Below are 15,557 nucleotides of genomic sequence, written 5' to 3' on the forward strand. Positions count from 1 at the left end.
TAAATGATTTTTCTTTAAAAATCAATTTTTGTGATATTGAGATCGTGCTGCTTAACTACAAGTGGAAAGTGAGTTCAGATTAAAATTGCTTTAAATTACTAGTATTGTATTTGTTTTACATTTTAAATATAGATTCAAGTAAGTAAAAAATTCAAATAAGAGAGAGAAAAGCATTTCTTGTTTTGATTGGTACTGTGAAAAACTACGAGTTCCTGTTTGCGGAAAGGTCATCATGGTATGGAGCCACATCACATAGGGAACATGCGAAACATCTAATCCTGGGAAACACCATGCTCTGGTTATACATTAAAGCAACCATTTTGAATAAATTGGAGAAGGAAAAAAGAATTTGGTTTTTCCACCTATCAATGTATGATGAAATGCTATGTAGTAATGCATTCATCTCTCTCGCCTTGCTTTCTCTGTCGTCTTTGTTCTGTTCAACAGTTCAATCTGAAAAAGACTTCTAATTCGTGACATCTTGAATGTCCCCGATTCTGACATCATTTCTAGGGTCTTCCTTTTCATTCCACTCCTATAGTCGCATTTATATTATGCTTACGTAATCGTATACATGATTGTTTCTTGTTCGTATACTTTTTTTGGTCTCCTATCATCACGTACCAAAAGCAGAAGCATTAAATACGTGTGTGTCTGTGTGAAAATTATGGAGAAATCTGAACTGCTTATTTTATGTTTTATGATGGCAACATATCTAAGAAAACAAAGCAGCACCGACATATTGTTTTGTTAGGTTGTTTTACCACGATGCTGTTAACATGTTAGCCAAACATTCCAAGCATTCAATCACTTGACAGGACTTTTAGATTTCAAACGAGAACATTCTGTCTAATACTTACATCTCTCTTTCTTTATTTATTATGTAAACAAATTCAGTCAAACTTAACATATAAAATCTTATGATACTAATATACATATATGTTTTACTCTTTGTGTTGCCAACAAAGAACACCATATGCATATACCCAGGAAAATGCATGGATGTTCTTAGAATCAATATATTTTCGGAGTCACATGTTTATGTTCACGATTCTAGAGACACACAACCGGGTGAGGGAAGTTTAGTATATGGGAAATAATATTGATTCAAACTGAACAAGAATACTCATTGGCTTTTAAACTCTTGAGGTGAAAAATGAAGATCATCCAAGAGAAATATTGATTGCCAATTCATGAGACCTATTGCAACATTGTGATAATTCGACATCTTAATTAATTGAAGATTCAATGTTACCTTTTGTTAATGATTCATGTGTTTCTATTTATATCATTTCACCATTGCTCCAAATTGGTGTTCTAGGTACCTTGGATCGACCACTCATTGGCTTGAATATAGCCTGAAGGTACAGGACAGTGCTATATCCAGCTTTAATTAACCCCAAATTAAATCAAAAGCACACAAAATGATTAAGAACTTGAAAAGTAGAATTAACACATACAATGTAAAACTGCAGCTTGAATAGATTCCTGAATTACTGGTGCAAGAAATTTAAACAAATTTGAAGTTGCAAATTACTTGAAATGTTGGGCATACATTGATCAGTTTGGTAAAATTGCACCTGGCTAGAAATGCCCAAGTCGAAGCTCCAAGTCTAACTTCTCCTCTTGGTGTTTAATCAACCCTATTCCTAATTCCAAAGTAATGTTTTGCTCATTGTCCTTGAAACCCTTGTGCTCCTCCTCCTCCTCCACACAGCCCTTCATTTCCTCATCATTCCTTGTGTTGCTACTTGTCATCAACATCATCTTAATTTCGCAGCTTTGAGGACTCAAAAGAGGAGACTGAGAATGAGAAGGTGTGAGTCTTGGTTTCTTGTCTCCACTGGTAGAACCTGGGAAGGGTGGTGCAGAAGACAAAGTGAGACAAGGAGTGCAAAGTGGAGAAGGATGTGGACAGTTCAAAGACTGATCAGATAAAGGAGATGGTGAAGAAGATGTTGGAAGAAGAGTTGGGTTATTAGGTTTAGTGCTAGGGTTAGGTTTAGGGCATTCAGAAACCCATGAAGACAAGGATGATCTCAATCTAGCCCTATCCCTTCTGTGAACATTCATGTGTCCCCCCAATGCTTGAGCAGACCTAAACTCTCTCTTGCAAAAGCTACAAGCATAGTTTCTAGCAGGCCATGAATTTCCCCATGTATGCTCCTCAAAGCCAAAGCTATCTTCTCTCTGTGGAGTAGTAGTACTATTTCTGTTCAGATAGTTTCCTTCCATGGAGCTTTCTTTATAATGTAATTTTCATCCAAATCTGTAACCTGTAGAGAGAACAAAGGAGAACCATGTGTTAATTATCCAAAAAGATAAACATTTGACTTTTTTCATATGGAATAAATAATGATCTAGACTTATAGATCTCTTACAATTAAGAGAGTTCACAGATGAGAGAGTGAGAGAAACTGATCCGAGAATGGGTTCATATTGAAGCTTAGCATCAGGTACTGAGGCGTTAAGGGAAGATCTCTATCTGCAGGTGTACTTCATCTGCCACTGCCTGTAGCTACTGTATTTGGATATTGCTTAACACATATATTGGAGGAACTGTGTGAAAGTGGTATTTCCCTTTTGCCTGATCCTCGAAAGCTCTGGCATATGGCAGGTTATGCTCATACTGTTGCACTTGAGTGACTTTGAACAGAATTTCAGTATTTGACTTCAAAAGAATATAGCTAACTCTCAAACCAATTTAATCACTACAAAACATTTCTACTTCTCACATTTTCTTCTGTTCACATTAGTTTGAAAGTGAGTTTGTTAATATAAAATTACGTGTATAACTTATAAGGAACCTATTAAAAAAGAACTAAATACTTAAAAAGAATTTCCTAATGAAAATGTATTTCAACACCACCAGAAAAACCCTGGTATGCGACAACATTAGTAATAAGAAATTAACACACACGTCAAGTAAATATTAAGTTCCACATCGACAATTGAAGTTATGTTAAGCGTTTAAACTTTCTAAATACTAAAGGGGAAAGGGTAACCTGTATTAATTTTACTATTTAAATGTCTTAAGTGTGTGAACAATTTTTAGTATATTTGTTAAATATATTTTGTCTCAAAATTATTTTAAAATATATTGTATGTCGTTCCTTAAATAAATTATATATTAATTTCGTCATTATATTTCATTTATGTAAAATTTTCTAACAAATTTAAATTTTATTATGTGAAATAGATTATAGTATATATATTGTTCGCATATCATTAATTTCAAAAGACGTGGGGCACGACTTTCTTAGTTTAATTTAGAAAAAAAATACAATTTTTAAAAATAATTTAAAAAAAACATATTTAATCCATAAATATAACAGGATAACTACATGACATGTAATTCTTATCAAATTTAATCATACTATTCTACAACTGACTTTTACGATCTTGGAGTTTCTATCTTCAAGATAGTGCTGAAGAAGAACATTTGTTGAACTTCTTTATAAAGTACTTAAAAAAATAAAAGAAAAAATCCAATAAGTGTTGGTTAAATTAACCTCACCTGAGGTTAATATTAATATATGAAAACCCTATATCATAACTCATTTGTTTTCAGCTAACCATAAATTTCATTAACCGAGCCCAATTGCATTAAGAATTTGAAGAACTGGCTGGGGCAATTACTTAAGCAGTGACAATTGAGTTATCTATTTCACATATAAAATCATTTGGAGATATTCATGCTGGGATAAGCTTGAATTTCTCAGCTCCTATTTAGATGCAAGCTTAGTACAAAAACAACGTATAACGTCACACGTTCAACGTCCAATTACTGAATAGTCAACGTTAAAAATGACCGGTGATATTTTTGTAAATAAATACAATTATTAAATGTAGTTTAGAATTGTAATTCGACGTAAAATGATATAAAACGTCGAATGTCTCAGTGTTAGACGTTAAAAGGTTAGTGAATTCACTAAAAGTTTGAACAGGAGATTGAAAATTCATTCATTTTATCTTAGCGCGCCAGACCCTCTTTTCTTCTCAAACTTTTCTCGAACGAAGTTTGACGACCATCACAAGTAATCTTTCTTTCATTTGATACAAATGCATCTTAATTAACTACTTTATGTATGATTTTCGTTTGTTTTGATCGATTATTTTCGTGCTCTAGTTCTTCATAGGCGCATTTTCTCTGTCATTGGTGACGACACTTTATTCCGACGAACTCACCTTTTGAAGGTTAGTTTTCATTTTCGTTTTGAAGAACTTATTTGTTGAACTTGTTTGTTGTTGTTGTTTGATTGAACTTGTTTGTTATTTGTTATTGTTGTTTGTTGTTGATTCTACACGTTCATAGTTCTTGCTTTATAAAATACCAAAAACTAAAATTTGTTATTTTTCTACTTTTCAAGTATCGTAGAATTGTAAAAAAGGATCACCATTAATTAAAAAAATTGATTAACGTCGTATATTGACAAAATTCGACGTTAATTTAACGTCGTATATTGACAAAATTCGACGTTAATTTAATGTCGAATTTTTTAAATTCGACATTAACGTCTCCTGATATGACGACGTTCGCGAATTCGCCGTTAAAAGTCCAAAATATTCGACATTGTACGCGATTCTTGTACTAGTGACGTCTAATGTTTTAAATTTAAAGATATATAGGTTTTTTAATACAGGAAAACTCTATAAAGAAGGATTGAATAGAGTTTTAAATCTTTTCGCAAATTAGTGTTTAATTTTCTTTGCAGGGATTAGACGTTCTACAACAATTGTTAAACACTTAAGTTTATAAAACCATGTTTAGGAAAAACATTTGAAAAACAAAAACAAAAAGACACACTTGTTTTTATACTAGTTCGCTCTAAACTGAGCTACGTTCAATTCTTCCTTAAATATCTTTAAGGAGTTCCACTAATCTTAAAGGATTACAATGAGTTTAACCACTACTTGTATACAACTAACTCACTCGTTAAAACGAGTATAATCATTTCTGTTATCAACTAGTTTAACTCACTGGACGATTTAAATCCACTAAGTTAACCTTACAAATAATTTGCTTCACTTCTAAACAAAAACAAGAAAGTGATTTGTAAAAAATACAAGAATAGAATATGTAACTCTCTTAGAGAGGATTTGAAATCAATACGGTAAGATTCTGAAAACTTGTAAAGAACTTTTATTTTCAAAGAACAAGTTTAAGAGACACACTTAAAGAAAGAAGTAGCGTGAATGTATTCAATAATCATGATTCTTGTTCTTCTCTTTATGTAGTCTTCTTTATATAAACTTCTTCGAAAAATATTCATTACTTAAAACTTTGACTTTCTTCTAGAGATATAGCCTTTATGGTACTTAGTCAAAAGCTATGTTTGTGTTGGTAGAGTAACTGTGTTGTGCGTACGGAAAGGACAAGCAAAAGACATAAAGGAAACATTCCTTAAATATCTTCTTATCTCTTAATATTATTCTGATCCTAAGCAAGCTTTTGAATAAAGATAGTGATCTGCATAGAAAAAAGAGAGTACAACACAACATACAAAGAAGTAACTTACATCGTTTAGAATAATTTTAATATATAGCATTTTACTTTTATCATATATGGTTTAATCTAATCTTAGACGCTATTTAGATTAGATGCTATGTTAGAGTCACTTATAGCGTTTAGGATATTTAAGTTATAGCATTTAGCATTTTTTATCCTAAGCGATTCAACCAATTAGACATTATTTCATTTAGACGTTTTATTAAACTTTAAAACAAGGTTTACTTAGACGATCTTGTCTTAACATATTTCTCTTCTTTTTTTTTTCAACAAATACTGAAATTTTGTTACATATGTTCAAATTTAGTTTGCATATTCTTCTTTTTTATAGCTATACATATTTTATTTTATTTTATGAATTTAAGATTCTATATATGTTTAGGTTCTTATACGTACAAACTACTCATTTCAATTTTTTACATGTATTATTTTAATTTTTTTTCTAAACATTGATAATGTCACAAAGAAGTCTAACTTAAGATAAACTTTATTATGATGTTTCTTTTTGTTTTTATAGAAAGAAGAAAATAATGGTTTTAGAATGATATAAAATTTTTTTTTTTACTATTTTAGAATAACATCTTTTCCTTTAAAAGTTCTTTTTATTTCTTTTCTTCATTTCTACGTAAGAACGTTATTATTTCTTTGTAAGAGTGAAAGTCAAGAGAATTATAATTTTCTTTCTTAATTGGATATTATGTATTTTGTTTTTGTTTAATTCTTTTTAATTTAATTATGAGTTTTTGTGATATTACCATGGTATCTAAAGCAGTTTGAATACCAACTAAAATATAGGAAAACACTAGGAAGGGGAGGAGTGAGTTTGAATGGTGTTTTTAAAACTTTTTTTGCAAATCAACGTTTAACGACTATTGCAAAGATTAGACGATCTATAATAGTTATTAGACATGCGTATGTTTAGTATAGTGTTTAGGAAAACGTTTTAAAGAAGGAAAGTAATAGCACAAGTATTTTATACTGGTTCGCTCCAACCTGAACTATGTATAATTCTTCCTTAAGACCTCTTAAGGGGTGTCACTAATCTTTAACAAGATTACAATGAGTATAAATTACTTCTGGTTCAACACTAGTCAACCTGACTAGATGAGTTTAACCACTCCTGGTATCCACACTAGATAAATTGTCTAGAATATTGAACTCCACCGAGTTTAAATAATACAAGTGTTTTAATTAGCTTCTAACACTAACACAACAAGTGTTTTTAGGTTCTTACAAGATAAAAGATTACTCTAATAGAGAGGATATATGAATAATATAATGAACTTCTGAAAAGTTCTGAAAGTTCTTTCTCTTTGAATGAAAAGCTTTAGACAATATCAACTTAGATGAAAAAACAACAATGTCAAAATTCATAGAATTGTTCTCTTCTTTTCTTTTCTTCAGCGAGTCCTCCTTATATAGCCTTCTTCGAGAGATAATCGTTAGATAAAGAGTTGACTTCCATGTAGACTTCATAGCCTTTTTAGATAGGTAGTCAGACTCAGGTCTACATTGTAGAGTGATTGTTATCAGAGCTTTCTTCAAAAATAGCTTGTATGGTTCTTCAAAGCTTAAAGCTTTGAGGAAACATTCCTGGAATGTATTCTTATCTCTTAAATAAAGAGAGCAAATCATATAAGCAAAGACACGTTTTTTCATACATTCAATAAATGTTTTAAACGTTAGTGATGTTGGGTCTATCGAGGAGGAGGTTACCCTTATAAGAGATCGACATCACTCTTTACCCAAAACCTTAAGGCAATGGGTTGATGGGTCTTTCATCTTTATATACTGCTCTACTTTTCTCATTTGTATCCAATGTGGGACTTGGACTCACATTAGGATTCCCAACAATCTCCCCCTCAAGGGTGAGTCCCTTCCACATAGGTACACTCCCCCTCCAGCGAAAGCATTCCCAACCAACAACAACCACGAGTAACCCTTTCCAACCGCCGTTCATCTTAACGGAACTCGCTTACCTGAATACCCTTCTCATTTCTATCCAATGTGGGACTTGGACTCACACTTGGATTCCCAATAAGTGATCGTTAAGTACATTCATGTTAGTTATTTGATAGAAACATCGTTTAGTTATGTTTAGTCAAACTTGTGTTCATACTCTTTATCCTTTTTACTAGATGATATAGTGATCATTAGACATACTGTTAGGAGCTCTATAGCGTTTAACACTTTTTATGTATACGTTGCATGCTCTTATGATATTAGATGTTCTCATCTCATTTGATAGCGTTTGACGCATTTAACTGATATCCTAGATTATTCATTTCTTTAGACGATTTTTTGTTCAACATTGCTTGAATATAAAATCTTAAGCTGTAGTGTTTAGTTAAGTGTTTGCTAGACGTTTTCACATATGTTAGACGTTATTTGTTAAGCATTTTCAGTTAGACGATATATGTGTATTGGGAAACACTATTTTCATAAAACGTTATAAATGCTTATTTCATTGAACAAATATTTTGTTCAATGTTATTCTTAGCAAGTGCAATCTTTACATGCTTTACTCAATAAATAATATTTCGTTAATTATTGTATGTTAAACTTCAACACATGGGTTGCTAGACAATCTAGTATTTTTAGACGATCTTGTCTTAATAATCTCCTTGTTTTTTATGTTTAACAAATACACATGTTAAACAAAATATATCTATGAGGATCTTGAAATTGTTAAATTATATTTGATCAGATATGTTAGACTATATAGTTCAGAGCATTTAATCATTTCATAGTCTAAACAATATATATCTCAAAGCGTTTATATATTAGAGTAGTAATTTGAGAGATGTTCCTTTAAACATTTAACAAGATCAAATATCACTCAGCACATTTGATGGTGGTGATTTGATCAGGTTAGTCATATCAATAATATAATTAGAAATTATTCAAGATCAAATATGAATGACCATTTATGCAATGCATATGTATATTAGAGCAAATGCATAAACAATATTATGAATATCAAAGCAAATGAAATAATAAGATCTGTAGCAGAGCATATGAAACGATGAATATTAGAACAAATGAAATTTTTGATGTATCAAAGTAAATGGTCATAAAGTTGTTTTCAAGGTTTGACAAAATAGTAAGGGTATACTCTCCATAACTCCTTATGAATTGGATAACCTAACAATGTTTAGCATTTTTACTCTCTCCTTATTTGATAAAAATAAAAAAGGTACTCAAAGAATAACATCATATGATATCAAGGATTGTAAATTAACAGAGCAATTTAGTATTGGCATAGCATATGTATAAGAGCAATAATAACCAATTTATTATTGACATAACTAAGGTATCAGATGATATATGACTTCCACAAGTCATAATCATTTAAACGTATGAATGCAATACATCATATTATCATAGCAACCATTTAAATATATCAGAGCAAAAAGAAAATATATCAGAATTGTATAAACATTAAAAAACACTTCAAAAAGAAAGCCTATATTCCTCAAGCTCCCCTTAGATCACATAACTCCCCTTAGGTGACATCATTTAGTGCTTTCTTTTCCCCTCATTTGGTAAGCATTAAAGGTTAAGAGGAAACGTTATCATTGCCAAGAGGATGATGGAAGAGTTGGAAGAGGTTGGGTTGACAATGGTTGTAATGGTGGTTAGTCAAGTTAGTTTGGTTGATGGTAAAGTTTAGGTTGTTTAGGGTGATGGAAAATTTTATGGCTTGCTCTTTGCGAAATGCATTAAATTTGGCATCTTGCTTGGCATTGTCTTCATCGATAAGAGCTTGGAAATGGTCAAGAAAGGAAGAAAGGGTTTGGTCTAGTTGGGTAAGAGTAGGTGGTATGATATCTAGAGGTAGGGATTGAGAGATGGTCATAGTGGTGTTTGGGTTAGGTTGAGAATCAGAGGGTATGATCTGATCATAGAGAGGGCAAATCATGAAGAAAATAAAAGAGTCAAAGAAGCATGACAAAAGGGAGCGACCTCATCACATGGCTTCTTTACTCTTTTGACCAAAAAGAATAATATAGGATTTTGGGCTTGTATTTCTGCCTTTAGTTGTTTAGGATGTCCATTTTCTCTTTAGCTTGTCTTTTTTTTCTAGTTTGTGATGTAAGGAACATATATACAGTTCTTGCTTTGAGAGTTCAAGCAATGTGAGACTTAACTTGATAGGGTTAAATGGTAGATCGATGAAATGCTACAACTGTGGTAAGGATGGCCACATTACAAAGTATTGTCGGACTGAGACAAAGGGGGAGATAAATCTCGTTACTGAAGATGCGGAAGAAGAGTGTGGAATCTTGTTGATGGCAAAGATCCCAGATGTAGAGAGTGTGGACATGGAGAACTCAGTCCCAACAATGGATGAATTGATCTCGGTAAATGTTGCAGCAAATGTGGAGAAGGAAAACTTGGAGAAGAAACTCAAACAAAAAGATGAAGAGATTGAGCGGTTAGGGAGGCTTCCGGATGAAGCTAATGAGATTATAATAAATAGAGGGATGAGCTTCAAGAGTTGAAGAAGACGTCTATTAATAAGAAGGAGGAAGCATCCAATGTTCTTGAACCAGATGAAAATGGGAAAGAGGAAGATGAAGATGTTGAGAAGAACCAGAATATGAGAAGCTCGGATAGAAATAAAAAAGATGAGTAAAATTTTGGACAAGATGAAGAAGTCGGCTAATGTTGCTAAGAGGTCGACCAAGATTGGTGAGAAGTTGTCTAAGGTCAGAAACGAATTAGTCGAGGTTATTGTGAAGTCAGTCATAACAAAGAAAAAGTTGGTCAAAGTATTAGAAAGGTCAACCAAAGTAAAAAAAAGTAGGGCCATGAGGAAAAAAAAACTCAAATATGATTGAAAGAAGCAAGTCCGATGTGGGATGATGCACATGAAAAATTGAATAAAAGATGAAAAATTTAACTTTATGGGAGAATTTTGTTGGAATAAACTTAAATTTTAGGGTTTTATTAGTAAATTTGTTTGAGTCTTATTTTATTAGTTTGAGTTTAGTAATATTTAATTTCATTTTGATAGAAATAAAATAGGGATTGGTAGTTTTGATTTTTCATTTATTTAGATGTAGTGTTATTTTATTTGTTGATATAAAATACAGATATATTAAGTAATTATTTTTATTTTGAATAAGTTATATTTTGTGTTTAGTTTTTATTATTTGTATTTAGTTAAAGATGTTGTTTGTACCTATTTAAATCATGCCAAAGTTAAATAAAAATAACGAAGATAAATTAAATTAAAGTATGATATCATATCGATTGTCACTTTTATTTTGTTAACATTATCTTCTTAAAGATTTTGGCATTCATTTCGTTGAACGAGCTCTCTTATATCATGAGCTCTCTTATATCACAAGGGTCTTCTCAAGCCTCTATCTACACTTCAAGCTAGGAATGAAAAACATTTATTCCCTCCTTCAGGGAGAGTGATAAAGTCTTTGTTCTCTGCTACACCCAGCGCATTCATCTTCTGCTCAACGCTCGGCCCCTTCGCTCCAAGGCTTTGTTTTCGATTGCCTTTCTGTCACTGTTTTATCAGTTTCTATGTTTTGCCTATATATACTTGTATCTCAGACGCAATAATAATAATAACATCCATGTTTTTTCTCTTTCTCTTGTGCCCTTTTCTTTCTATCTTTCTTCCAAACTTCTTAAGCACGTCACATATGCGATGCCTTCCAGCAAATACACCTTTGCACATTTCTTCTCTTATATTGTTACCTTAGTACGTAACATATAATTTTCATTTTATTACCTTCTAACTATCATGGTCTAAACTTAGATATTCTTAAAATTAACTAACATGGTATCTCTCGACAAAACTTCATTATAAATACTTTTGAAAGAAAAGATAAAAATTAATTAATTCATGTATAAATTAAAAAATATACATAAATTTGAAAAAAAGTTATGAGAATTTTTTTTTAAGTTATTACATATATGTATAAACTAATTTTATCTAATGAAACTATTTTATTTTTAAAATATTTTTAAAGTATTAGGTAGAACATTTTCCAAGTTAAACTCTATGTCATTGTAAACATTTATTGAATTATTATTTTTTATTTACCAGCACATATTGATATAAACTGTCTTCTAATTTGAGAAAACATAAGTAATAAAAATATATTATTTCAAGTATTTTAACGAGTAATAATTTAGTAAAGTGTAATTATATATTATTTTAGTATTAAACTATCAATAAGATTAATGATCGATATAAAAAAAGTAAAAGAGTAGTCCTCTTTTTTTTTAATATTTTCATTAATTAATAATAAGAAGACCACCAGCATCCGATATATCCACTTTAAGATGATAGCATACCAAACACTCGTAATCAATTGAAAGATGCTACTCAACCATTTTTCACCCCACATTTCCTTCTCTTATTCATTAATTTTTGAAATGACATTTGTACCACTTTTATGCTCATAATTTGAATTAGTATAATAATTTTTATGTTAATGTAGTTGCCACTCTTTATCTCATTACGTGAGCTGCACTTCTTTTTCGTGTTTGGAAAATATGTTTCACTTATTGGCCTATAAAAACCAATTACCATTCATTTTTAGTTATTACTATTTCATTTTTAGCTAACAATCATCCCATACTGATTTCATTTTAGGATCAAATGGCCGAGCTTTTCGAACTCCATTGACAAGCTACCGAACTTGTCGAGCTCACTGGCCGAGCTCCCGAGCTTCTACCGTCCAGCGGCCACCAGAGGGCACTCAGCGCCATGAATTCCAGTAGCTCCCTTCATCAGCTTGCAACCTTGAACTCAGCGAGCTACTTGTTCGCCCAACGCTGGCCTCATTACATTCAGCAACTTCAAGGGCATCTCTTTCAACGTGCATCCAGTAGTTGCTCCTTGTGTTTACATTGCTTTCAACGTGTCCTGCCACTTGCTAGTTGATGCATCTTTGTATGGTTGATTAGTTAAACTCTGCACGAGCATGTGTTATTATAAATATTCTGCTTCTTCTTTGTAAAGAAACTTTTGACTGATATGAAATTGTTGATCTGTTGAGAAAACTCCACAAAGCATGTTTATGTGTTTAAATATTAGTCTTTTATTTATACTGTGCTCTTATTGCTTATCATGCTTTAATTATTTTGTTTTTATTTGTTTCAATTTTTAACACATGCATAAGACAAAACATTAATAAAAATGAACCCGTAAGATATTTAAACAACTAAAAATCTTTAAAATGTTTTATGAATATATACCTCTGAAAACTGAGAAAAATTATATCATTTAGATGTATATTTGTTAAACATCAAAAGTGGAGAGATTGTTAAAACAAAATCATCTATAAAACTAAATGTCTAAATGCTCTCATATGTTTCGAAGGTTAACATAACAATGTTAAACGAAATGAGCATATGAAGATGGTATCACTAGAATTTCATAATAGCTAAATATAGGTGATAAATGAAAATACTCTGAAAACCAAGTAACTTAGGAAAGTCTTAAAAAATCGCCTAAGCACAAAATAGATGCAACACTAAACAATTCCTAAGCTTAAGCGTCAATGAAAGTCTTACTACACGTAAAAGTTATATTGTACCAAATGGTAATCAATCAAACTCTCAATTTAGTTAAGGTAAAAGTGTTGAGACAACATTTTTGGAAAGCACTTTGAAAGCCTATATTAATATTCCAAAAACTTGTGATAGAATACAACTTGCTAAACGTACTTGCTGAATAGAGCAGAACCTAAAAACGTTTATACATAATAGACGACACCATGAGTTAAAGGATCTACTTCATCCAACAATGAAGTCATCAATCAATGCTGGGTATCTTAATGAGATGCTTAAATGATAAAATCCTACCTAAACAATAGAAAACGTAAAAAGCATTTTGTTTTATAAACAAGCATTAAATTTCATTAAACGTTTAGCATTCAAAAACAAAAAAAAAGTAATAAGAGAAAAGACATATTTGTTGCATGCATATCTACTCTACTTTGTGCAGATTTTCTATTACATGCATCAACGTACTCCATCCGATACAAATCACAAATAGACGTTAGGAACAAAGAAGACATTCACAGAATGCTTTATTCATCAGCAATCGTGCCAGAAAGATAGTACAACCTACTTTTATCAAAGTACTAAAAAAATAAGCTTGCTCTGACAAGTTGACTTTAACTAATGTCTACTTCATATGACAAGACTGAGAAGACTCAATAATGAAGGCCAAAGCTATATTTAATGGATATATTTTGAGAAGCCTTTAAATAGAAGATAATTTGAAGAAAGAATCAAGAGAATAGCTTATGAAGAGAATATATACAAAGAGAAAAAGAGAAAATATCGTTGAGAGAAAAGCACATAAGAGCTCAAGAACTCAAAAGAAAATATCTGAGAAAAGAGAAAGCCCAAGTCTAGAAACACTATCAAGCTTCATTCTTATATAAGTTTATTGTTGATTGAATTGTATTGAACATATATTCTCTCTATGAGAGTAATCGTCTAAAGACTTGTAAGCAATCTGTTTGATTGTACATTCTAAAGAGAATGCAAACACCTGTTAGTTAAGTTAAAGGATTACTAAGTAGTGTATTATATTGATACCAGGATTGCCTAGTGGAAACCAGGAGTGGGTGAAACTCAACTAGGCAACATATTAGGTTGATATTAGGATTGTCTAGTAGAAACTAGGAGTGAGTGAAACTCAACAAGACGATGTATCAGGTGCATACCAGAAGCGTCTAAGGATACCAAAACTGGTGAAGAATACTGCTCAACCAGGAGTGGGTGAAACTCAACTAGTCAGGGTAACAACGGTTATTCGTTGACTAGGGATACCAAAAGTGGTGAAAATACTTAGTTGTAATCTTGTTGAAGATTATAGTAGAACCATTTAAGGTGTTAAAGGAGACTAGACATAGCTCAGTGTATGAACCAGTATAAAAACAACTGTATGTTTATTGCTTTATTCTCTTCAACGCTTCTCTTACAAAACCTACATTTTCACTTACTTTTGATATAAACGCTTCCTTCATTCAACAATTCGTTATTAAAAAGGAAGTTTTATTAAAATGTTGCAGCATAAATTGTAAGGGCTTGAAAATATAGGGCAGTTGGGCCTTAGGTTGAGGCAGCCAGGCCCATGAAACTAAGGACATCATGGCTTAGATGGGACCTTTTAAAAATCTGAGTCCAATTAGCCCACTTTCCATTCTCTCTCTAAAAGTTTAGCTCTTCTTTTCTCTGCCATATCTCTACAACCTCTCATCCTTCTCTCTTCAATCTCTTTACACTGAACCACTGGATTTTTGTTTAGGTGACGCCGAAACATCCACCGCATAGAGAGCTTCGAAACCATCCGATCAGTTTCGGATTCTAAGCCGATAAGCCCCTTCATGCAAGCTCTTTTCTGTCCTTGAACTAGCACATGCATTCTCTGTAGTTGCATGTGGCTTGTGCTTTCATTTTCCTCCCGTTTTTCCCACTCGGTCCAAGCTCTAAGAGTTGTTTCCATCACCATTTCGGTGGTTGTAGGGCACTGTTCGGGTTCTCGCTATGAAGGGCACTGTTAGGGCATTCTAGTAGACTGTACTGCTCAACTCCAAGGTAAGGGGAGCTAGATTTTCTTAAATTTTATTACTATGAAATGTGTAAATGTGTTGATCTTTATGTGGCCATGTTGTTTGAGTGAAGATTAGAGGCCTAGAAATGGTAAGGGCTAGTGTGAGTGTGTGATTCTGCAGAATTTGCGTTCTGCAGATGGTGTAGAGTCGCTATGCGAGCTGTCTCGCATAGCGAGACCCTATAGAGGATGCTCACTGTCTGGGTAATTCGCTGTGTGAGCTGGTGCACTGTGTGAATTACCAGAGGGTGTTGCTCTCTGTTGTGGATTCGCCTGGCGAATCTTGTCGCTATGCGACTGGTGGTGGTCTGGGACCACTGCCCATTTAATTCGAAGGGCGAGTGGGGCGGATAGCGAGAGCTTTAGAGGGGTTGGTCTCTGTCTGGGTTCTCGCATAGCGACCTGGGTGCGTTATGCGAGAGGCTTGAAGTCTGATGCATGCTGCGA

The 15,557-nt window shown here is 32.5% G+C and overlaps 1 protein-coding gene across 1 annotated transcript; it reads right to left on the reverse strand.

Moving 5' to 3' along the window:
- Positions 1 to 1,425: 1,425 nt before the first annotated feature.
- On the reverse strand, positions 1,426 to 2,658 carry LOC108325616 (transcriptional regulator SUPERMAN). Its single transcript, XM_017558709.2, has 2 exons — positions 2,382 to 2,658; positions 1,426 to 2,276 (listed from the first exon to the last, which is right to left on the reverse strand). Exon 2 carries the CDS (start codon positions 2,233 to 2,235, stop codon positions 1,585 to 1,587), a length of 651 nt encoding a protein of 216 aa, XP_017414198.1. The 5' UTR covers positions 2,236 to 2,276; positions 2,382 to 2,658; the 3' UTR covers positions 1,426 to 1,584.
- Positions 2,659 to 15,557: the final 12,899 nt, after the last annotated feature.

The sequence above is a fragment of the Vigna angularis genome, chromosome 3 (genome assembly GCF_016808095.1).
Source record: "Vigna angularis cultivar LongXiaoDou No.4 chromosome 3, ASM1680809v1, whole genome shotgun sequence".
Taxonomy (NCBI): domain Eukaryota; kingdom Viridiplantae; phylum Streptophyta; class Magnoliopsida; order Fabales; family Fabaceae; genus Vigna; species Vigna angularis.